The following is a 24,102-nucleotide window of genomic DNA, read 5'->3' as shown; positions in this document are numbered from 1 at the left end:
AGAACGAAAATTAAAACTTCTTATAAAAAATTAAAAAAAATACAGCTTTCCTCTTGAGTGTATACATTAAATATATATATATATAAAAGAGAAATATGTTATATTCTACCAAGTGCACTTCTAATATCAAAAATTTCGATAATAAGGGGGCTTACCAGTTCAATGATGGTTCTTCACGTCGCCAATTACATTACAAAAAAGTGAATGACGAGAATAATAATGACGATGATGATGACGTCTCTTCGCTTAAAGGGGGTGAGGAAAGATTGGGGAAAAAAATCGAACCAATAATCGGGAGGAGTAATAATGAGCGTATTATCACTGACGGGACGATCTCCGCTTACTACCATACCGACGCGGAGGATCCAACGCGGGCTACTGAATCGAAACCCAAATCGGAAAAAGGAGACCTAGAATTGAACAATGACGATGAACACTACAACTATTGCGTTGTCAATGATAGTATCAATAATATTGATCACAATAATACTGGGCACCACATTGCCCCGGGCTATGGGAACCCCTGGGGAATCCCCAACGATTTTTACCGCTATAAAACGGTTCGGCTACCCTTAAATTCGAGATACGAACCGGCCCCGAACGAATTCTATTGCCCGAATAACCCGGTCGATTCCCTGGGAAATAACAACCTGAAATCGTACGCCAAGGAAGTGGTGGACAAATATCTAGTGGCCTTTTCCAACCGAAGAAACAAGGAAAATAATGATCCAGAAATGTTGCCAGATAACCCTAAAGGTTACCACCAAACTCTGACCCCCGGTGAAAGATCAATCGGGGATCAACAAATCACAAGATCGGACCCGGTTGCTGACGACAGGGAGCATTACGGCAATGATGGCTTTTCATTCAAACCTAATAACGGCCCGTGCTTAGATGGATCTCGACACACTATTTCTCCAACCCTAGAGGAATGGCAAGCTACATGTATATATATATATATATATATCTATAATAATAATAACATGTAAATATATTTATATATTTAATTAATTATTACTTCTTATTTTAACACATTTAAACCAGTCCCACCTATCAATCCATTCCCCAATCCAACTTCTAGATGTTATAATGGACCCTCGCAACCTTCCTTCTTCCGCGGAAGCTCTAACCATCACAAGAGCCTAATTCCTTCAATGCCTCCCCTGCATTTGATTTCTCCTGCTACCCTTAGTCAGGATTCCATCCACAAAGAGCGCAACGATGATAATGATAATAATAACATAGCGTCCCTACAAAATTATTCTCACGACAAAATGCTTCTATCCAATCATTATTCTTCCTTGATACATAAGCGCAAGAGACGTATATTGTTCAGTCAAGCCCAGGTGTTCGAGATGGAGAAACGGTTCAAAATGCAAAAATATTTGACGGCAACGGAGAGGGAACAGCTGGCTGCTCTTATAGACCTAAGCCCTAGGCAGGTCAAAATTTGGTTTCAGGTTAGATTTAATAAAATCTATTGAAAATATAATGAATTTTAAGCTATTTTAACTATATTTTTATTGTTAAAAATAAAATAGTGGTCTTAAATCATCTTCTCGAATTTAAGAAAATTTATTAATTTTTTTTTATAGAGTTGAGAAATTTTTATCGATAAAAAAAATATACCTAAGTAACATTATTTTATATATTTTTTTTTGCAAATCATAATAAGAAATGGGAAAGTAGAAAAATAATTTGATAAGGAATTATAAAAAAAATTTTCAATCGAAGATTTTGGATATGTTTAATAGGAGAGACTGGGGTTAGTTCTAACCAATTTTTACAAAATTGGCTATAGCTCCTGGTTTTTTATAGATAATATATGGTTAGATACCTAAAACTATACTATATAAAGGTGACTTATAAAAAAATCTAAAGAATATATAATCATTTTTTTTAGTATAAGTGAAAATTTTGTTCAACAAGCCCCAATAAATACGCTTTCCCTGGCCTAAAGTCATAATATTGTATATGAAGAAATAAAAATTTATCATATTTTTTTTGATCCACTAAAAAAAAAGTTAAAATAAAATCTATACTCTTAGTTAACATATTTTAGATTATACTCTTATCAAAAACTGTAGTTAGCAATATTTGTTTCGAAAAGTAAATCAACTCTGGGAGTGATAGCCAATGACGTTTTAACACCTAAGTTGATTCCAAAGTGTATTTGTATTTAAGTGCGTCATTGATAAACATTTAGGCTAAATATTTAAACGAAATATATTTGAGTGGCGTCTAAAATAGTCAATGACAATGATTAAAGCTGCCCATTGTTTTTTTTTTAATAAATGAATAATTAGTATTAGAATCTTTGTTAGTGGCAGTAGCATAAAAAAAAAAATTCCACCAATGGTGGCCAACCATACAAAATTTTACTATATATCACTTTTTAATTATAAGAATCACAGATACAAATGCAAAAGATCTACGAAAGAAACAATGGATACTGGCGCTTCAAACGGTGATTACGAAATCAATCCTTTTTCCGATCAAGTCGCGATGGGTCCCGAAGCGAGGAGGGGCGAGGATGCCAATCATAAAACTCGTGACCCGTCTTCCTATTACAATGACACGTCCATATTCTATTCCTCGGATAACAGTAGCAACAATGTGATAGAGAAGCGAAAACCGAGCCCTACAAGTGACGCTAATAATAATGATCTCCAAAACGAGACAAAACAAAAAAGCGTAGATGATCTCGTCAACGGGCAATATTTACGCCGCGGAGACAATGGTGACATATTATCTCCCGCTAACGATCACATCCCTACATATACGTCCGCCTTACATGTCGCCCCCTCCGAACTCGAACCGGTTAAAACTGTCGAGGATTACCATTCGGTGGATGACCAGCGTTATTTTCCTATAAATGGGAGCTCAGCCCCCAACACGTATCACTATCCAAGACCTCGTATCATTCCGCACGACATGAATTTTAACCATCATCAAAATGGCGCCCAAATTATGCAACATAATACCGCCGGAAGTTACGATTTATCGTCTGCTCATCATCATCATCAAAATTCACAAAATATGGCCGCCCATTACGGTTATAATAGCAACAATTCTATCATCGGGATGATATATCCAAATTATGATTATCATTCATATTATTATTGAGTGAATTTTTTTTTTTTAAAGAAAAAGAATTATTATTCCTCAATAGGGGGAGTTAGAAAGAATTGTTCCTCAATAGGGGAAGTTAGGTAAAACTTTTATCCTATTCATCGCCTTTTAATGGGTAATCTATGCCCAAAATAATTTTAACTGATAATCTATTTTTAAAAAAAACAGGATTATATATATATTATGACAACCTTTTATTATATATATCTATAATGTAGTGTAGATAAAACAATTTATTATTTATATTTCGCGTTGACATTAACATTTCGTTCGAACGTCTACTAAAATGATTTAATAAATTAATTTTTAGATTCTTTTTTTACAATTATTTATATTTATAAATTAATTGCCTTATTTATTGACTATAAAAATTATGATAAATTTTATACACACATAATACTATATAATATATATAATAAAATCTAATTTTATGACTCTGACACAACAATTTTGAAAACTAAAATTTATTAAACATTATATGCGATATCGCACCCATTTTATTGTAGGTTAGATCCGGGAAAAATCTTTGTAAGAGCGAATTAATCATTTTTTTTGTTTAAAAGATCTATCCCCTACATAGGTATTTTCAGAGTTGAGCAGTACCGCGAATACTTGGATCTAAGATACAAGATCCTTTTGTATCTTTCTGACATTTTTAATAAGATACTAGTATCTGTATCTAAGATTCCATTTTTTTTATGCTCAACTCTGGGTATCTTAAATAATTTAATTTATGACGGCCCGTACAACACCCTCATTCATTTACTGGTACTTGATTAATTATATTAGAAATCAGTCAAACAAAACCTGAGCTTAATATACTAAATAGGTATGTATTTAACAAAAAATATATCATTCAAGTAAGCCGTTTTTTTTTAAAAATCTAAATCTTACAGAAATTGGCTTGATTTAGATATATATATAATATAAGAGAAAGATGATGCTTATATTTATTATATTAAATTATATATATTTTTTTTTCTTTAAAAAAAATATATACTGGGGTCAAGTGGTCCAATTTATATTATTATTTGATTCGATAAATTTCAATTTCTTAACTTTTAAGTGTTTTTAATATTTGTAAGGGATCTCTAACCCTTCTTTATTTTCTCCCTTTTTTCCATCAGGTGCGTTTTAAATATATTATTAGAAAAAAATTTTAAATTATTTCGATATATTTTTTGATAAAATTAAATATTCTATCTAATAAAATATATAAAAAGATTTATAAAAGCTATTTTTCTCACGTAAATTGTATTCTTCTATATATTATTATTTTTTTAAAATATATATCTATTTAAAATACCTTTTTGTAAGTGTGAAAAATAGATTTTTAATTTTAAAAAATAAACCAAATTATTATAAAAATAATTTTTTTATTTCTTTTATTTTTATAATAAATTTTTTATAAAGTTTAAAAAAAAGATTTCTTTGTTTCTTCAAGTATCAATGATAATAGCACACAGGAAATAAAAATGGAGATTAAAAGTCCTCTAGGAATAGGTATAGATTGAAAAATCGATGTCCAATATATTTCGAGGTGCCAATGGTAAATAAGTAATAATGATAATTAAAAAAAAAGGTAAAAACAGAAATAAAAATGCTTATAAATTATTTTAATAAAATTTTATCGATAAAAAACTAAACAAATTATTGTAGATTAATATTTAAGGTCATTTCTCATTATGATATTTAAAAAAAAATTTAACTTTCCATAATTGATTGCTTAGTAGTATTTTTGCTTTTAAAAAAAAACATTTGTTTTTTTGGAAGACTAAGCGAACTTATAGATTAATATAATCTAGGGCTATGATTATTAAATTCCGTATTTATAGTTTAAGTTAAAAGAAAAGATCTTTAAGACCAGCCGAAAGGTAGACTTAGAAATTACAGATTGAATACTGAGTTTTAGATTTGGTTCAAGCATCCGGTTGGGGTTATTTAGACTAAACCCGACGTCTTACCTTTGTTATATATATTAATGTATAATAAAAAGAATCTCCATTTAGGGGGGGGGGAGGGAGCGCTCAATTAAGAACAGAACTGAGTTCCTAAGGAAGTACAGGAACAGAATTTAGTTCCCAAGGAAGCGGCAGTAATTATTTAAAAATTTCTATTTCTATTTTATTTCCTTACTCAAAGGGAAATTAGTTGGCCTACAATATTTTAGATTGGGTATTCCTGAGTGATATGCTATGGACAATTTGTTTACAATTATTGTTTTCGTATTTGTTTATGGCTTTTTTTGTTTCTACAAGGAGAAATGTCACTCACTATTGACATTTCTGGAGGAAGCGGTAACGCGCGGATATAATCCCAGGTGAGAGATTCATACTTAGTCCGTGATAATTAGGAGAAGCCATATCATCTGTTGAATGGTTTATTGAGGTTTCCAAGAATACGGTGGGGCATATTTTATATAAAATTTTCTTCCGAGGATAAAATCAGAGAATAATTCACGTTATTTTGATTATCTAACAAAGAGAAAGCGATTATGTTTATATGTTTAGACCATAATAGTAGCCCCATCATTCACATTATATATGGACTTTTTCCTTTCCAAATAATTAAATTCCTTTCAAAACATATAAAATAATCTTAAACAAATTATATATAATATATAAACTTAAATGATTGTTATGAAAACGCGAAACACGATAAAATTTTGGAGAATTATTTTTAATTCGCGATTTAAATAAGGAAATTAACAAAAAAATGTTTTATATAAAATCATTTATTTATTTTTTTTTACCCCTTTAAAAATAACTATGTTTTTTTAAAATTCTTCTCTCAAATATAAATAAAAAATAACAAGCAAAAAAATTTTTTTGGTTTTCGATATAGAAAATGGCATATAGCATCGTTAAATGGATTCTGATCTCTTGCGTAGCATCTCCGGAAATATCAACAGCGCATGCACCGTACGTCGATCAACATTTTACGCTCTCCTCAGTTGCTTGAGCTTTTTTGCTCTGAGTCTCTTGTGCGCTTTTGAATTCGTCCAAATAAGCATCAAAAAAACCTTGGCACCCAGATTAACTCAAAATTATACTCTAGTTGTGCTGGTTATACATATTATTTAATTGATATGGATTTGATATAGCATATTTTTTTTGTTAAAACTAACTAGTCTATCAGAAATCTCTTAGAGAGTTTTTTTTAAAATTAAATTTTGTTACTCATCTAACGTGATCAAATGGGATGGGTTTTAAATTTGAGAAGTCGGTATTTTTGGATTCGTAATAAATGGAATTTATAGGGGGGATCAATGGAAGAATCTATATACTAAATTAATTTTTAAAACATGATGTAATTAAAGCTTAAAAGTCATAACAGACTTTGGCCACCCTACATTAGTTTATTGGGCTTATACAAAACCTATAGAGTAGGTTGAGCTTCAACTTTGAAGCGATACCTATTTCGTAGAATAAGATCTTGGCTAATTCCTTTCTGAACGCAACACTCAATAAAAGAGGATTGACTTTTAAAAAAATTTTTGGAGGAATAAGTGGGAGGGGGGGGGGGGTGTTATTAGACAGATATATAAAACAGTCAGCACAAACTCGAAAAGGACTAAATAAAGTCTTATAGGACTGGTGCAGCCATTCATAGATGCCATCAAGTTGTTCTCCAAAGGGATATTTATGAACATTGATACTTGATTGGTCCTTTTCGAGTTTGCGCTGACACCACACTAGTATTAGAATGTATCTCCCACCCTTTAGGGTTAGGGGCATAGTAGTGTGAGAATGGGACCAGATATTTTTTTTAAAAAAATTTTATAGGAAAATATTTTCTTCTTTCTCCAACATCCGGAAAAAAAAAGATAAACAACAAAATACTAAATATATTGGTAGGAACACGAAAAGAGGGGGAATAAAAAAAATGGAATTGTAATTAATCTTTACAATTTACAAATGTTGTACTGATAATATTAGATTATCGTTAAATTGTCTATTTTTTGTAAATTGTATGATTGATTTTTTTATTGACCAAGAGATGCTAAACATATTTGCGACATCATTATATTCTTAGTAATACCTTAGAATAAAATCACTAAAGAATATTCTGGTTTTTCCAACTAATCCCTACAGAAAAGGAATTAGATGGAGTTACTAAAAAATAAAAGCGCTTAATTTTTTTTTATTGTATTGCTTCCTTCAATAAAATTGATATATATATATATATAAATTTTTTTGTGATTTTGTAGATTTTACATTTGGTATCATTATTTTGGGGATTAATCGGGTACATATACTTGGTGCAAAGCGAAAACTTTCACAGAAGGCAGATCGTACTCTCGTTGTGTTATTTCGACATCGCGGGGAATATTTGCCTATTCATATTGAGGATATCGTTAGAAATAGCTCTCATCAATTACAGACCAGAAAAATATTTGAACTATTTTATCAGCTAAAAAATAGCATTATTATTACATTCTATTTTAAATTATAATAATTAAAAATTTCATTATGGATACATCGAATACTCTCGTGATCAAGCTTAAAGCGTTAAACGATATTCACTTGGACCAGGACACCTGCTTATTTGATTACGCGTCTTACAAAATTGTCAAACACGTGTATCAAACGGTGTTAGATGTCGGTAACGATTACTCTCACAGAAAGCGTAAAGATACTAACGCGATAAACATGAACAACCCATTCTACAATATCGTTTTGGCTTACGAATCTCTGTTGAAAATATTTCGGGAACATGTTACGAGCAAAATACCATTTCTAAGAAATTCAGCAGACATAGGGTCTCAAGAAGTCACGAACCAGCAACACGGTGAAACCCAGGTCGACGGTGAAAGTGCTATCGAAGACGAAGTAGCTTGGGATGATATCCAGTTTAAAACATTTCTCCGCGAGGCGACCAACCTCAACAATAGCCAAATCAAACGCATATTTTACTTGTTCGATACCAAGCTATGCGGTAGGGTCTATTTCGACGCGTTTTTCGTACTGACATGTATATTGGTAGCCATTAAAGATGGCATGGACAAGATTTTTGTGCACCGACATTCCAAACTGATCTTCAAATTATTGGATCAAGACGGGAGCGGAACCATATCCTGCGAAGAGTTTCTCAATTTCGGACATCTTTTCAACTTCTCGGAGACGAAGATAAAAGAAATATTTGGGAAATATGACATATTGACATGCACGGGTGAATCAGGGGCGACAAGCAATATCAAAAAGGAACTGGAGTTGAAAGAGTTAGAAATGATAGCTCTGGAGGCCATAGAGCAAAAGGAATGAATTTTATAAACTCTTAAGAATTGGTTAAATGTAATTTAAAATATTGCTTTTTTTAAAAAAAAACATAATGTTATACAATTTTTGTTGTTGATTTATCATTAATTTGTTGCATTTCATATTCAAAAAATTTTATGCCTTATGGTAATTTTTCTTATTAATAAAAAATAAATTAACCAACAAAGCTGTTACTTTCTCATGAGGTATCTTTAGAACAGCAATCCTTACCTTTATATTCTATTTAATCAAAATATGCTAGTTTAAAAAAAGCTATTTGAATTTCTAAGATCCAGAAAATTTCATGAAGAGGTTCTAAGAAAAGAGGAACTAATCTATATGTACATTGTTTATGTGTTAAAATCCTTCATTGCTGGCTTATAGTAGTCTCATTTTGTAACCTGCAGTACTCTTTAGACTACCCAAGCCTAAGAATATATTAATGGATATTGGAATATACATGTTACTAATATGGTAATCACCAATGAGATTTTAATGACGAAATTATTTTGTGACCCTTGATCTTCCCATGTTAGAGGGGGCCACGATAACCGGAACCGAGCTAAATTTTAAGAATCGAAAAACTTTATATTCAGAACTAGAATAATCTTTAACACAGTTTCGAAAAACTATGAAATATACTACTAAAATTGTGATCTTAATATTTTTATTAAGCAGGGTTCCCAGAGATTAAATGTGAACTTTTTTTCAAACAACTTATAAATAAAAAAAAACTCTACCCTTTTTAAGTTAGAAAACTCAAAAATTCTACTAACAAACCATATCAATTTTTATATTTGTACTCAACGGGTTTAACAGTGAATTTAAACCACAAGCCATTTCGTTCCTTAGCTTTATGTATGATTGGAAGATTATAAAATGCTACAATTTTTTGTTTGAAGTAGCATTTAGAGTTTAAAATTTTGGCCCGTATTGGTATTTTTTTTTAGAAATAATTTTGGTTTAAAATTTGTCATCTTAAAAAAATATAATTTTAATAACATATTTCAATTGTTTTGGGGGGAGAATGCCAATGACATATAAAAATAGCATTCATTAAAAGTTTACATCAATGAAAACAGCTGGGGACGTCATTTTGGTTACTCGAATCATTTTTAAAAATTGTAAACTAGAGGCCAATTTATTGGTATGTTCGACAAATTTTATTAAAGAATTGTCCGATCATCGAGTTTATAAGGAAGCAAGTCTTCAATTTAATAGTAGATTTTGACATGAGAATAATAACTATATGGGTTACCAAAATGGCGGCTCCAGCTGATTTGCATAAAATGCATTATTATATGCACCGTCACTCTAGGTATTATTGTATGTCATTGGAGAATGCTTATGGGTTAATTAGTTAGATAACTTTAAATGATATATACATACAAGCTCGCAAATTTTAAGAATTTCCCCGTTTACGCCGGAAACGAAATTAAGATTAAGGCTGTATTCAAAGCGGAGACGGATCCGTTTTTCACATCCGTTCCGTCAAAAGTCAAGTTCGTTCCGATACCTTCCGTCTTAAAAAAAGGATCCGGCAAATTTTGAAGTCAAATTATTTTGACTTTTTGATCCGGCAAATTTTATAGAGCGTTTATAACGTTACTTATAATTTTTTAAAATATAACATTTTTAATGAGATAGACTTTTTGACGGAACGAATGCAGCCTAAGGATAAATAATGCGCAAAGATTCTTCAGTCAAACTCGTGGTTCAAATTATATCTCAATCAATGAAGCCATGATTGTACATAGTTAAATTTTAGATTACATTAACCATTTTCATAAAAATTATTATGATACAAAGATATGTTTTTTTAAAAAAAAAACAGTATCTTGAGTGGGGGGGGCTTGAACAATTTTTTTTTAAAGCTTATAGGTAAGGCAAATTCATTTTTTTTTTGAATTTATAAGAAAATATATTATAAGCCAAAGAAAATTTGTATATAAAATTATTTTATAGGCCAGGCTGGGGCGAAAAAAAAACCAATTTCCGCCAGTTGACTCTAGCCAACCTTTAATAGTCAAGTAAAGCCCAGCCGCTTAATTTTTTTTTAGTACGAACCATATATTATACCAGAGATCAACCTGATCCAAAAATTTTAATCGCAAAAAAGTGGCTGACAAATATATTTTACAGGTTATATTATGATTTTCCATTGAGTAAACTGACAGGAGTAAAACCATATGTTTATTAACTTTTCGGTTCAACCCGCGAATTTGGCGCCATTTGAATCATTCGTTGGGCCTATCAAAAAAGAGCACGAAGCCTAAATTAACCGTGTCCGATTCATTTAAACGAATCGAATAACAACTTACTACGAATAGTAAACGTGAATTTAAGGAATTTGTTACGAAACGTGTAATTTCGTTTTTGCATAGGGGTGCCCATTATATAAAAAAAAATAAATATCGTCGGTCTAGAATTGGAGTGCTAAAGAAAGAAAGAAAGATAGAAAGAAAGAAAGGAAGAAGAAAGAAACGACTTCAAAATTTTTTGAGTTAGAAGTGGATAATAACTTATTTGTTCCCAATATATTATAAAAATAAAAACGAGATTAAAATATAATAATTTTTTTGCCCAAAGTCATTGTTAAAAATCGATCAATAACTTTTTCCTATTATTTTATATTTAAACCTTAAGTGATTTTTCTCATTTTAAACATTTACGCAAGTGGAGCACTACATCATCTAGACCGACGATATACTAAAACAACGTTTGGCATATTATAAGCATAGTCGTCGTAAATATATATAATACATATTTTTTTTTAAAAAAAAATAAAATATTAAATATTCCCACAAAAAAATATAAATAAAATAAATATAACAAACAATCATCAATCCTAACCCCCCCCCCCCAGATAGATAAATAATAATAAATTACGTTCTTATAAATATAATTACATGACTCGATTATATATATAATATATATTTGTATATGTGAAGCTCAAAATATCTATAAATTCTATTTCCGTTTCCGTTTTTTGCGCACATGGAAATAGATAGACTGGATACCGGAAGTATGGAAGAGTTCGACTGCGATCTCACAAGTCTTGCACGTAGACAACAGTCGTTTCGGTCAATCCAAAGTCTTTAAAAGTTATAATGGGTTCTCCAGCATTGTCATGCTCATCGTCGTTGATTTTTTCGGATGCCGTAGAAGAATTTATAGTTTTGGCGACAGGAGAAACAGTATTATTACCGTCTTGCAAAATCCATTCGAAGGATGACGTTGACAGGAAGTTATTAGGAGGTCTGATCTCCGAATCGGAAGTCAACAGTTCCCTGAAATTGACATCGCGATTAAAAAGCAAGGCCTTAACACGGGACACAATGAATTCCTTATTAGATGGCGTTAAATCGCAGGGCAGAATCTTCCTGGGGTAATGGGTGGCTAGGTTAAAGTGATTGTAACTCTTGGAAGGATCGGTAGCGTTGTCAAAATCGGGATGACAAAAGACGAAATTGAAAAGATTCTTTAAATGGGGAAAAAAAAATATATAAACAATATATCCAAGAAGGAATAAAGAAAAAAAATCATATCATGCACTGGAATAAAAAGAATGGCGGTAAAATGGGATCCATACTTGTAAAGGAGAATCCAAGCGGAAGGACCTCTCCAGCCGTTTTCCCCTCGGCAGTTTGACCACGATTTTGACCGAATTTTGGGGATCCGAGGGTTCTGAAGGCAATTCGTCCAATAACCGCATTTTCAATTCTTCTATAGCCTAGATTAAAAAAAAAATATATAAATATATAGATCTGTTCATATATATATATATTATTTTAGTATTATATAGTTCTATCTAAGAATCGTCACGAAATTGCAGTACACCTCGGCATATTCATTGTTTCATCAATAACCGACTATATTTGAATATTATATATATATATCGTATTTGTTTTGATATTATAAACTTAAAAGGTCAATTTAAATTGAATAATTATATTGTAGTGTGTGTGATATATATTTTAGTATTATATAGTTCTATCTAAGAATCGTCACGAAATTCGTATACCACGGCACGGCATATTCATAGTTTCATCAATAACCGACTATATTTGAATAATATATATATATATATCGTATTTGTTTTGATATTATAAACTTAAAAGGTCAATTTAAATTGAATAATTATATTATAGTGTGTGTGCATATGTTAGCGCTAATGTGTTAATTTTTCAACTTTATATCACTTTTTTGAAGCACGTTTTTAAAAATATGATTAAACCGGAAATGTATGCCGTCATGTTTGGAATATCTACCCTAACTATTTGAAACTTAATATAATTTATATTAGTTTTTTCCATTAATTTTTCATATTAAATTATAAATGGCTCGTAAAGTTATCAGTAAAATTATCTACGAAGACAGGTATTTCTAACCCTTCAATACTCCGGTGGGGTATATGAAACCCCAGACATGCTAGAAATGATATTGCATAAAAAGAGTTAAATATTATTATCTGGATTTTTTCAGTAACTTCATCAAATATATCTTAGAAATCTATATTCCAAATTTCATACATTTCGGTTGAGTAGTTTTTAAGATATAAGCATTTTGTGACTGATTGTGGTTTGTGAGACCCCACCAGAGTAAATTTGTATGTTCTATATTTTTTTATATTAGAATGTATCAGTGTAATTTTTTTTTATATTGAAGAATACAGATCCATGTTATGAATTATCATGATTATATGATATATAAGTTAATTTTTTTTTCATTTAATGTTTTAAATTTTAAAAAAAGTTAGCTTTTTTTTTAGAAAATTCGGGGACAAATTATATTACTCCTCATAATTTTTAATTTAAACTTAAGAAATAAAAATAAATAATTATTTTATCGGGTTTAAGGTTAGTTCTATCTTATATCCAAATATTAAATCTAAATAATGAATATAACTGGAGATATATGCATTTGAAATTGGGGTCCATTAAACCCCACCCGAGTATTAACTCTGATTTTTTTTCACCGGAGTATTGAAGGGCTAAATATGGTGGATAGTGTTGTTAAACCCATCTAACTTTGGCCAGCTGTAAAACGGCTGAGCCAAGTTTTTATTTCTAAAAAAAAATAGTCTCTATCATTAAGTTGAGGCTAAACTTAGACATTTAAGTCAATTTTTTTAAGGGGTATAATATTGACCACGCCATATTGGAGCTGGTCAAAGTCAGGTGATTTAACGTCACTAATTCTGGAACACATTTCCGGCTAAATCAAAATTTTAAATTTAAAAAATAAAACGCGCTCAAAAAACGATTTTAAGTTGAAAAATATGACACATTGCCAGAGGCAAGAATTGGTAGTAAAATCATTGACCATATATCTTTTGACGATTACAGTGTCCGAATTATTTAGTGTTATTCGTAAATGAGGGACGCGCCATTACCATTAAGACACGCGCTCTCTATTTTAAATTAATTCGCGGGGAAAATCCTATAAGAAACAGGGTCTGGCTAAAAAATTTCGAAAAAAAAATCTTTTCGATTGACACCTTCAACAATTATTTACTTAGATCATTTAAAAATTAATTTTAAGATTTGGGAATTGATTGGCTAACGAATTTATGTAAATCTAAAGGTCACATAAGGAACCAATCCCGAGGATTGGCGAAGAGGTGTAATTATCCGGGGTGCGCAAAATAGGAAAGGTGATCCTTTCAAGAGCGGGTCTTGTAGAAGCAAATTAAACTCCTCGAACATGCCGCGAAGTTATTTGAGAGTTTTAGAAAAGGGATATACGGGGAACAAAGGAAAATCGATAGAAATGCGGTTTGGTTTTACATAAGGGAAAGGCAAAACCTTCATCCCCACCGTTTTTTAAAACTTGACAAGAAAAAAAAATTCTTCCTTCTAATTCCTCTAGGAATAATCAAGTTATCCTATTCGTAAAATAAACGTTTTTAAAGGAATGAGGGGGGAAGGGAGAATATACCCGAATATTTGAAATCACCTGTTTGACGAAAACTTTCTTGCAAGTTTCGAATTCTGTCCTGATCGTTTTCGTCCGCATCGCTTTCCTCTCCAATTCCTTGGCCACCGACTTCTTCCGATCCGTCTCGAGAGATTGCTCCAGAGCTTCGTCCTGCTGCCTCCTCAGGGTTAGCGTCGTTTCCCGCTTGGACCTCGATTTTCACGGATTAAAAAAAAAATTTTTTTTATAAAAAAATTAATAATGTTCGCAGATACCACCAATGGGGTATCGGGTTTTTTGTGCGAAGTAACGTTTATAAGCCCCCCTCAAAAAAACATATTTCAATTAATATATAAAAACAATATAGATGGAGCTATATATAAACGTTTCGTTTCAATGAAAAGCGCATTTTTATAGTTTAAAATCGTTTTGAAGCATTTTATAGAGGGTTTCCCACCCAAAAAGGGAAAAAGTCCCAATCAAAAAAAAGGAAAAGATCAGAATAAAAAAGGAAAAGTGTCAATCAAAAAAAAAAGGAAAAGTACCAAAGGCTTAGGAAAAAATCGCTCAAAAAAAGAAAAATCCCAAAGGACTAGGATAAAGTCCGATCAAAAAAAGGAAAAGGTCCAATCAAAAAAAGTCGGAAGGAAAAGTGTCAATCAAAAAAAAGGAAAATCCCAAAGGACTAGGATAAAGTCCGATCAAAAAAAGGAAAAGGTCTAATAAAAAAGGAATAGTATCAATCAAAAAAGGAAATGTGCCAATCAATCAAAAAAGATGCGAAAGAAGAGGAAAAGTGTCAATCAAAAAAAAAGGAAAATCGTTATTTTTTTAAAAATAAGGAAAATTCCATTCAAATGTTATCAAAAAATTGGAAAAATTTAAAAAAGAAAAATCTTAAGGGAAAGATATTATCGAATAAGAAGCCAAAAGCAAAAGAGAATATAACAAGTATAATTTGATTTAATAAATTAGATATAATTAAAAACTTTTCCTCCCTGGCTAATCTAACTCCATCGGAATTCCTGCTGAGAGCTTTCTTAAGTTCTCCGATAAATTTTGAAGGATCTGTTAGAAGAGTAGAGTTACTACCGTTAACGTCGCTTTCCCCGGATACCCTAAACACCACCGACATTTTAAGCCCGTTCGAAGTCGTCTGAGCCAAGAGAAAATCGTTAGGGTATACAGTCAACGTCAGGGCTACAACGTAGGGGAAGCTGCGAGAAGAGTTTAAGTCGGGGTTTAAGTTATAGCTGTTAGAGAAGCGATTGTAGATGGAGTTATTCGATAAGCCTAAATCGGCATACTCTTCCCGCGAGGAGTAAATATCACGTAAATCTGAGTGGTTAGAGTATCCGCCGCCCAGGGCTCCCCTCAAAACCTTTCGACCCTCAGCGGAGGTTCGGTCGCAAGCCCAGATGATCCATTCGCTCTCGTTTTTGCGTGGCAAGGTCGTCGAGGTATTGCGAGGAGACGATATTTCGGGCAAATTATTCGACGTGGAGGGATCCAAAGAAAAATCTCGAGGGTGCACATAGCTCAAAAATAGCTGGGAATTGAGGACCGATCGACAAAAAGTGCGGCAAGGCTGCGAATCGAAATCGTGGAGGTATACCAGGAGGTATTTTGCGGATGATTTGGCGTCCCTCAATGCCTTTTCAGGTTTATTAATTTAAAAAATGTAAATAATACAAATATCCCGCCAAATTCCTACCTTCTGCCTCATCGTGGCGGGGGAAGTGGCAACGCCTGTTGGCGGCTAATGGAGGTCTAAAAGGGTTCCCTGTGGTCTGGGTCTAGAATAGGGGATCACAGTTTCCCCGACGGGATGTAAGAGCTACCTAAAGGAAGTTTATGTCAGGGAAGGGCATCCGATCGTATAAAAACCCTTGCTAACAAAATTTCCTAATGATTAAATCAGAGGGAAAACAACCCGAGGCAGGCCCGGAAATCGCCATTAAACGGAGAAGTGATAATATGGGAATTTTTTTTGGAATATGATTATAAAATAAATTAACTAATAAAATAAAAAAAATTGCGAGCAAGGGAATAGAAAATGATTGGAGTGGGCAATGAGAACAAATAGACTTAGATGATGGTTTGGGCATGTGGAAGGTAGAACAAAAGATGACCAGGTAAAGCGATGCGCACCTTTGATGGGAGTAAGATGATCAAGACCTAGAGAAAGTCCCGAGATGACGTGGATAAATGTGAATAGCGGTGGATATGAGAAAAATGAAACTTCAAAGATCGTCAAAAAATGGAAAAAGATAAATTGGAGGGAAGACTGGCCAACCTGGGTAAACCCGGAAATCGCCAATAAACGGAGAAGAAGAAGGAAAAAATATACATATACAAATATCCCCTACCACTCCATTTAATTTCTTCTGTTTTTTTTATGGCATTATTTAGACAATATTATGATGATTAACTCACGTTTTCCATATTTAAAAGGAGAAAGATATATGGTAACGTGTCAATGTGTCTTTTTACCCGGCAAAGTGTTATTTTTTTTTTCAATTTTAAATCTTTTTTTTTGAGCGCGTTTTTTTTAAATTTTTAAAATTTCGAATTTACCGGAAATGTATTTCCGGCACGTTTAGAACAGCCATCTTATCGATTGTGGATAATTTTAATCGGATAACTTTTGAGCCATTTATAATTTATTATGAAAAACCAACGGAATATCTAATACAAATTATATTGAGTTTCAAAATTTCGCGACAAAATTATCCGAAATTCGTAAGCCGGTGAGGTACTCCAAACATGGTGGCATGCATTTCCGGTGAAATAAGATTTTTTTAAAATTTTTTTTAAAAAAAGGAGCTCAAAATATGATTTAAAGTTGAAAAAAAATAACATATTGACGCTAACATGATCCCAAGAAGACGAGATATGAACGTTAGGTCCGGCTATTTATTAATCTTGGATTACTCCTAAATCGAAAACAAAAACCTCGAATTATAAACGTCAATCTAATTTTCCGTCCATTTAAATACCTTCCCTTTAAAATGGGACGAAATTAAGGGGGGGGGGGGGTAGTGAAAATAAAAATGAAGAAAGGAATTATAACTTTGCCATAGGAACTCCTGTAAAATGTCGGGTGGGTGGAGCCGTACTCTTGTTCGTATTTCCGCAAGAAGATGTCGATTTCAACTTCCGGGTCATGAGCCAGACGTCTGATTTGTGTTACGGGAAGGATAGATGCTAAAAAAAAGATAAAAAGTATTAGCAGGTGAGGGTACTCATGAATGCCGATCCGATTATATTTTAATGCAAGATTTACTGAAAAATTGGAAAAAGGCGATGACAGAGTAATAGACAAATCTGATTGGTAGCGTGAAGAGCCGATATATCCAGTCCAACCATCCACCGTTAGCGCTACCATGACGAGCAACGATTTCGGTATTAGGGTCGTGATCCAGACTTTCGAGAGGTCTCAGAAGACGGAATCTTTAAGATATACACGTGATTAAATACTTTAAAAAAAAATACATATCTATTTTTCTTATCTTTCTTTATTTATGACGGTTAACCATCATTTTTAGTATCGGTTGAAGTTAAAAGTATCTGTCAATACAGATACCGAGTATCTATCGATACATACTAGGATGTAACTAGATATTAAACGAGGCACCATACCATCTTAAGAATGGCTCTAAAGTTACGCAATACATTTATCGACAACATCGCTACAAATTTTCCCAAATATGTTGTGTAGCGTATCTACGAGGAAGAGAAGGAGGGCGGAAGCTAGAGCAGAATAAATATATATTCAATTTGAAGGGATTATAGCTAGGGTTCGGATTAAAACCATTGGAATTTAAATATGTTTGTTAGGGAATTAAACTCAGGTATAGTGATTAAGTCTTGGCGGTAATAAAATAAAATCTGATTTGTCTCTTAATCAATTTTAAATACGATTAAAATTCCAATTTTTAAAGGTAAAAAAAAAAGTAAAAGTTTAATGTAAATTATAAACCATCTCTCGTTAAATAAAAAAATATCGATCAATCACACATTTTACAAAAAAAAAAATAAGCAATTAAAAGATAATCTAACATTAAACAACATAACATTGTATAATTTGTAAACATCACAAATTATCCCTGGATATATATCTCAAAATTATTATATAAATATTTTTATAAATTCTGTAAGTGTTTTTTTTCTCCCCAACCCCCTGATCACCCTTCGTCCGCTAATATTAATTATTAACTTAATATGTCTCCACTTCCAGTGACCCCCCAAGGAAAATTATTCTTAGGGCAGAGAATGTTCTAGATATAAATGTAAATTTAGCTGAATGTCCATCCATATTTATGCCCTTATAATATTTATTTTTCTTTAAATCAAAATTTTTTTTTTATTAATGTTTTTTTTTTAAAGGAATTAACAGCTTAATTATTTCTTATATTTGATTTGATAACAAATTTTGGTCTAATATAATGGTATTGTCAATTATAAAAATTTTGGTAAGTCACATAAAACTAAGGGAAAATTTTTAATATTACTTTTATTCAATTTAATTTATATTTAAAAAATAAATAAATATGAGATCTTATGGCCATTAATTGAAGATTTTTTTAATTAATAACTTTTAATTTAATATATAATATTCCCCCCCCTTTTTTTTGGATTAAAATAATTTTTTACCGAGAACATGATTTCATATAAAAGAACCATGGCTTTTTTTTTAAAAGTCACGACATGTTGCATCACGTGTTTATAAAAAATATGATTGAAGATAAATGCATAAAGCAGCGTTTCTTATATATTTAAATTTAGTAGAGGGAAAAAAAGGGAAATTAATTATAGATTGCGTTAAATTTAGACAAAAAAAACTATATATTTTCCTTCCTATCTTGAAGGCTACCAATCCCCGATAATGGTTTGATTGCAACATGCCTAGTCCAAGGTTGAGATCTGTCCTGCCTTGCATAAAAGATGGAACATAATTTTGACCTTAGTTATGTATATAGGGAGTAATTGTCTTAAGCATGTAAATGCTCCCAAAAAAGAGTTGTTCAATATTTTTAATAATTTTGAAAAGAATTTATATAAATGTTAAGAATGTGTTGTGGCCTTAAAGCCCTTTTATTTTGTAAGATAATATAATATAGGATGTTTTCTTTTGTTCCTTTTTTTTGATAATGATCTTTCGGGTCCCAAGTTGTAGGAAGGAGAATAAAAAGAAAATCTTCTTGTCATTATATATGAATATTCTTATTTTCATAATATTAAACATATGTCGAATTTAAGTAAATTATTTAAATTTTTTAGATGTATATTTATTATTTCTGTTTTCCTAATAATTATATCTATCTATATATTAATTGTTTATATATTATATTTATTCAAAATAAATTGCTTATTGTTTAATATTTGATTTAATAGTGCTAGCATACACCTTTTTAAAATTTACAAAAATATGTATTTTAGACTATAGCCTAAATATAAAAAAAATATATCTCAAAAATTAGGTATACTCAATGATAAATAATATATAAGCCATTTATAATGTAAAAATAAAGAATTATGAAATTCTTACAAAGGTTATCCATTTATAAGATTATTAGGTTTAAATTAAGGTTTTTAATAATATTTCATAATCATAATTTCATTCATCTGATTAAAAATAAATATTAATATAGGCAGGAAATATGATTTGATTCCATTATTTTTGATAGGAACTTTAACAAAGTTTATCAAAAATTTTTTTTATGTATGTGGCCCTTTTTTCCTCTATAAAACATAAATCTACCATAAATATATTTGCTAATTCCGTTTGAACTTTAAATCTGAAAAAATTGTGTATCAAGTTAGAAAAATGGGAAATAGATATTTTAAAAACAGCAGCATGTTTAAAAACAAGCTTTGAACTTAAAATATTTAATATATAATATAATAAACAATAAAGCAAAGAATTATTATGTAGTGGTAAATGCTTATTTTTGTCAATTTTGGGATACATAAACCCTGGAGCCTTACTTTTGAATTGGGTCTGGGGACCTTACATTATCCCTTTAACATATATCACATAGATAACAAGTTATTAAAATAAATAATACCTATAAAGAGTTACATTAATTTTAATCTAAAATATAAATAATCACAATAGTGTGAAGCTCTGGTTATTAACATGAAAAAAATATACTTACATTTGATTAATTAGCATAGAATAATTGGAAGAATAAGGAATCATATTTGCATCATAATTTTCAGAAGTGTTTATAAAATTTTCATTAGAAGTTGAAAAATGATTATTTATTGCTTGGGTTTCTAGGTCTCTAGTTAAATCTCCATCATTAAATATCGTGTTTGCTGCTTCCTAATGAAACAATTTTATTAAATTAAATACATTATTGAAATAACACAAAACCTTCAAGTTCCAATCATGACTTATAAGAATATCTCTGCAATTCGCTATGTCATCAATTCCTGTTAAATCCTATTATCTGTATAAAATTTACAAAAATAGAAGAGATTACCTGAAATTGTAGCAACATTTCCATATGTTCATTATTAATTTCTCCTACATCTCCCATATCCTATCTTATTATAATTAAATTTATAATGGTGGAAATAAACTGAGTTGACAGGCTACATTAAAATAGACATGATATAAGTATAACCAATGACATAATAGGATATCTGAGATGTGGTGTGGCAAACTTTAATTTTATATTTTTGAAACAAATTTAAAATGCTTAATTATTATATAATTAAATTAGCATAATTAAAAGAATTGCACATCGTAGCATGAAAAAAGGGTTTTAATCTTATATAATAAAATGATAATAATAATAAGGAATTGTGCAGTAACGTCACTACTGTTGGGGGTGGGTGCACGTGCTCAAAACCCCTGAACAATTTGAAGAGTCCCTCAAAATTATGAATCTGTGATATAATCTTTTCATAATTACCAAACCTTTAATTGTAGAAATAAATAATAAATATTTTTTTCAACAGTGACATATTTATAATTTTTATTCTGTTTTATTTTTAAGAAAGTAAAAATATTTATTTTATTCACCAAAAGAACTAAAAATTTTATCTTTTGTATATGGTTTATATTTAAGAATGGCATTTATGTTGCAGAATGATGTTTCCGGTTACCAATGGCAAATCTTAATTGTTCATCTGATAATACTATGTTACTAATCATACATAACCATTATTACAATCAGTATTTTGTATTTGTTGAATATATTCCAAAGGGAGGTTTGATGAGAGCTTACCAATTTTAATTATTCTTAGGAGTGATAAAAAGAATAAAACGTGAAGTCAAAAATGAAGAAAGATATTTCAATAAATTCATGAAAACAAAATAATTTCATTATTTTTAAAAATGGAGAAGATAAAAAATTATGTAAAATTTTGGGTAAAAATAAATATCTCAAAACTAATATAACATAAAATTCCTGACACACTATTGAAAGATATCAGCATCAATTTGTACATATTATTCGTGCTTAAACCTTTTGGGAAATAATTTTGTATAGCGTTATACGTTATTGATTTTATGTGGTTTATTAAAATATAATTGCGTTATATTTTATTTTTATAAACAAAATACTTTACGCTTTCAAGTAGCGTTCCGTGCGTTTATCACAATCCAATAATTCTGGATTCGAATCCAGGAATGATCTTGTTTTTTTCTATAGGTAGTTCCATCCTTGGAGTATGATATATAGTAGATCTTACTTAACCACATATTTTTATCTGTATATATTTAAAATAAATTTGTTTTAATCTTATTTTATTTCAAAAATATTGGTCGTGGTTTAGCAAAACTAATGTCATATATCATTACCCATCCTTCTTTAAAAGATTTCACATTTTTCTTTTCCATCTGATAAAATTATTAATATTATGGATAAACATTTACCTCTAGATCCTCGTTTGTTACTTTGGATAAACAAATCTTTACCATTTGAAGATATTTCTGTACCCCTTCTATTTATCCCAAATATGGAGACAAATTTAGTCAATCTTGAAACAGCATCACTTGATTTACAATGGAATGAAACAATGCCTATCAATTTTTAATTACTATATGTGATCCACATTATTATCATCATAAATTGCATAAAACGATCCAATTTTTAAGTATTACAGTTAAATACTTTTCTTAAAATATATTTATTCAAATAAAGAGCCTATTTAATTTAAATTTTTTGGGGGTTTATTAATATTTTTTATCGTTTAGTAGAATTTCATATGGAAATAGCTTTTTATGAAGATATTGTGGATGAATTTTTACAATATGGTTTACAGTATATCATTCCTTTTTTGGTGATTAAACAAAAAAATACTGATTTTAACATTTGTTTTCTTTTATAGAAGACATTAATTTTATTTATATATACCAGGGGCATCACTACTCTTTTACAATCTCTAGAGATCATATTTCTATGATCTTATTTTAGCTTACATTTAAATGACCTTTTTTGGATATAAAGGGCTTGAGCCCCTGCAACACCTCTTAGTGACACTACCTCTATATACATCAATTGATGAAATAAAAGGAAAACAATATGTATAAATTTTTATCATGGTAACAGTTTTGGATAAACATGTATGTAATAACATTATTTTTGAGAAACATTTACATATAAATTTTATTTATTTTAAATAATATCCTGCAAAAAAAATGGTAAATTTAAATATGAATAATATTATTGAACAAAATAATGGAGATCTGGGTGGATTTTAAAAATATATTAAATTTCTTTAAAATTTTTATAGCTTATATTGGTGCTTTAAAATATTTTGTTTTAAAATATACAACCCGACCCAGGTTTTAAAAAAAAATTTCAGGCCGGTCCAGCTCGGATAAATATGGGATGGCATGTAAACCTCGGTTTGGTCCTGCAAAATATAGATGATAATTAATTTTTAAAATAATTATAATATTTTCAAGTCTTCATGTCAATAATATTATAAAGGCAGTGGTTCCTACATTTAAGTGGCTGATGTGTAGACCTCACCTTCTCCTTTATCTCCATGACTGATGATGCTATATTTTAATGTCACTTAAAATTTATTGACATTCAACTGAATAACTCAATTTTATAAAATTTTACACAATTTAATATTTATAATGTTTTTTTTTATTTGAAATATATCCATTTTTTTCCAATATTGATCAATACTAATATTCTTTGTAACTTCCTAGCCTATGCCATCCAAATTTTGGTAATTCTTTCATTTTGTTAGGCAATGAAAGTATCTTTTTGATGCTTTTTAATTAAAAAGAGTAGTTTTATAACCTGTCGCCTACAACGTTAAATAATTTTAGATAACATCCATCAGCTGTTTTTAATAGAGATATGAATTCTACTAAAAAAAATGGGTCTAGATTTGGGTTCAGTGAAAAATCTCTGAACCGAGTTTGGGTTCAGGATTTGGAGACCAGAAAACTAATGACTTATTAAAATTAGTTAAAGTAATAGAAATATCATTTTATTCTACAAGGAAAAATAATGTTGCCTGTTTTTTACAGATATTTTAAAATATATCAATTATAGAAAATAATTTTTTTTAAATTTAAGATCATTATTAAGCGCAAACCGAAACTTAAAAAAAAAGTCGACTCCACAGTTGGTTTGGCTTTTGTGAATCTCTAATCCATAACTGGAATTCATATTAACAAATATATAATTTTACGGATTGAGATCCTATCTATTAATGATCAGATTTTAAAACCTTTACCTCTTAAGAATCTAGATAATTCACAGATAGATTTTTTATAAAATTATGTTATTTATATTTTTTTGCTATCCTTGCC

At 30.3% G+C, this 24,102-nt stretch overlaps 1 protein-coding gene across 1 annotated transcript; it reads right to left on the bottom strand.

Moving 5' to 3' along the window:
- Positions 1-11,262: 11,262 nt before the first annotated feature.
- On the bottom strand, positions 11,263-20,885 carry LOC135928252 (FAS-associated factor 2-like). Its single transcript, XM_065464661.1, has 9 exons — positions 20,801-20,885; positions 20,692-20,760; positions 20,471-20,640; positions 17,596-17,762; positions 17,383-17,516; positions 15,299-15,963; positions 14,349-14,520; positions 11,983-12,123; positions 11,263-11,871 (listed from the first exon to the last, which is right to left on the bottom strand). Exons 1-9 carry the CDS (start codon positions 20,855-20,857, stop codon positions 11,440-11,442), a joined length of 2,007 nt encoding a protein of 668 aa, XP_065320733.1. The 5' UTR covers positions 20,858-20,885; the 3' UTR covers positions 11,263-11,439.
- Between the last annotated feature and the right edge of the window lie 3,217 nt (positions 20,886-24,102).

Source organism: Gordionus sp. m RMFG-2023, chromosome 1 (assembly GCF_954871325.1).
Source record: "Gordionus sp. m RMFG-2023 chromosome 1, tfGorSpeb1-WG-v2, whole genome shotgun sequence".
NCBI lineage: Eukaryota > Metazoa > Nematomorpha > Gordioida > Chordodea > Parachordodidae > Gordionus > Gordionus sp. m RMFG-2023.
The sequence above is the reverse complement of the archived record's forward strand: the minus strand, read 5'-3'. Positions and strand labels throughout refer to the sequence as shown.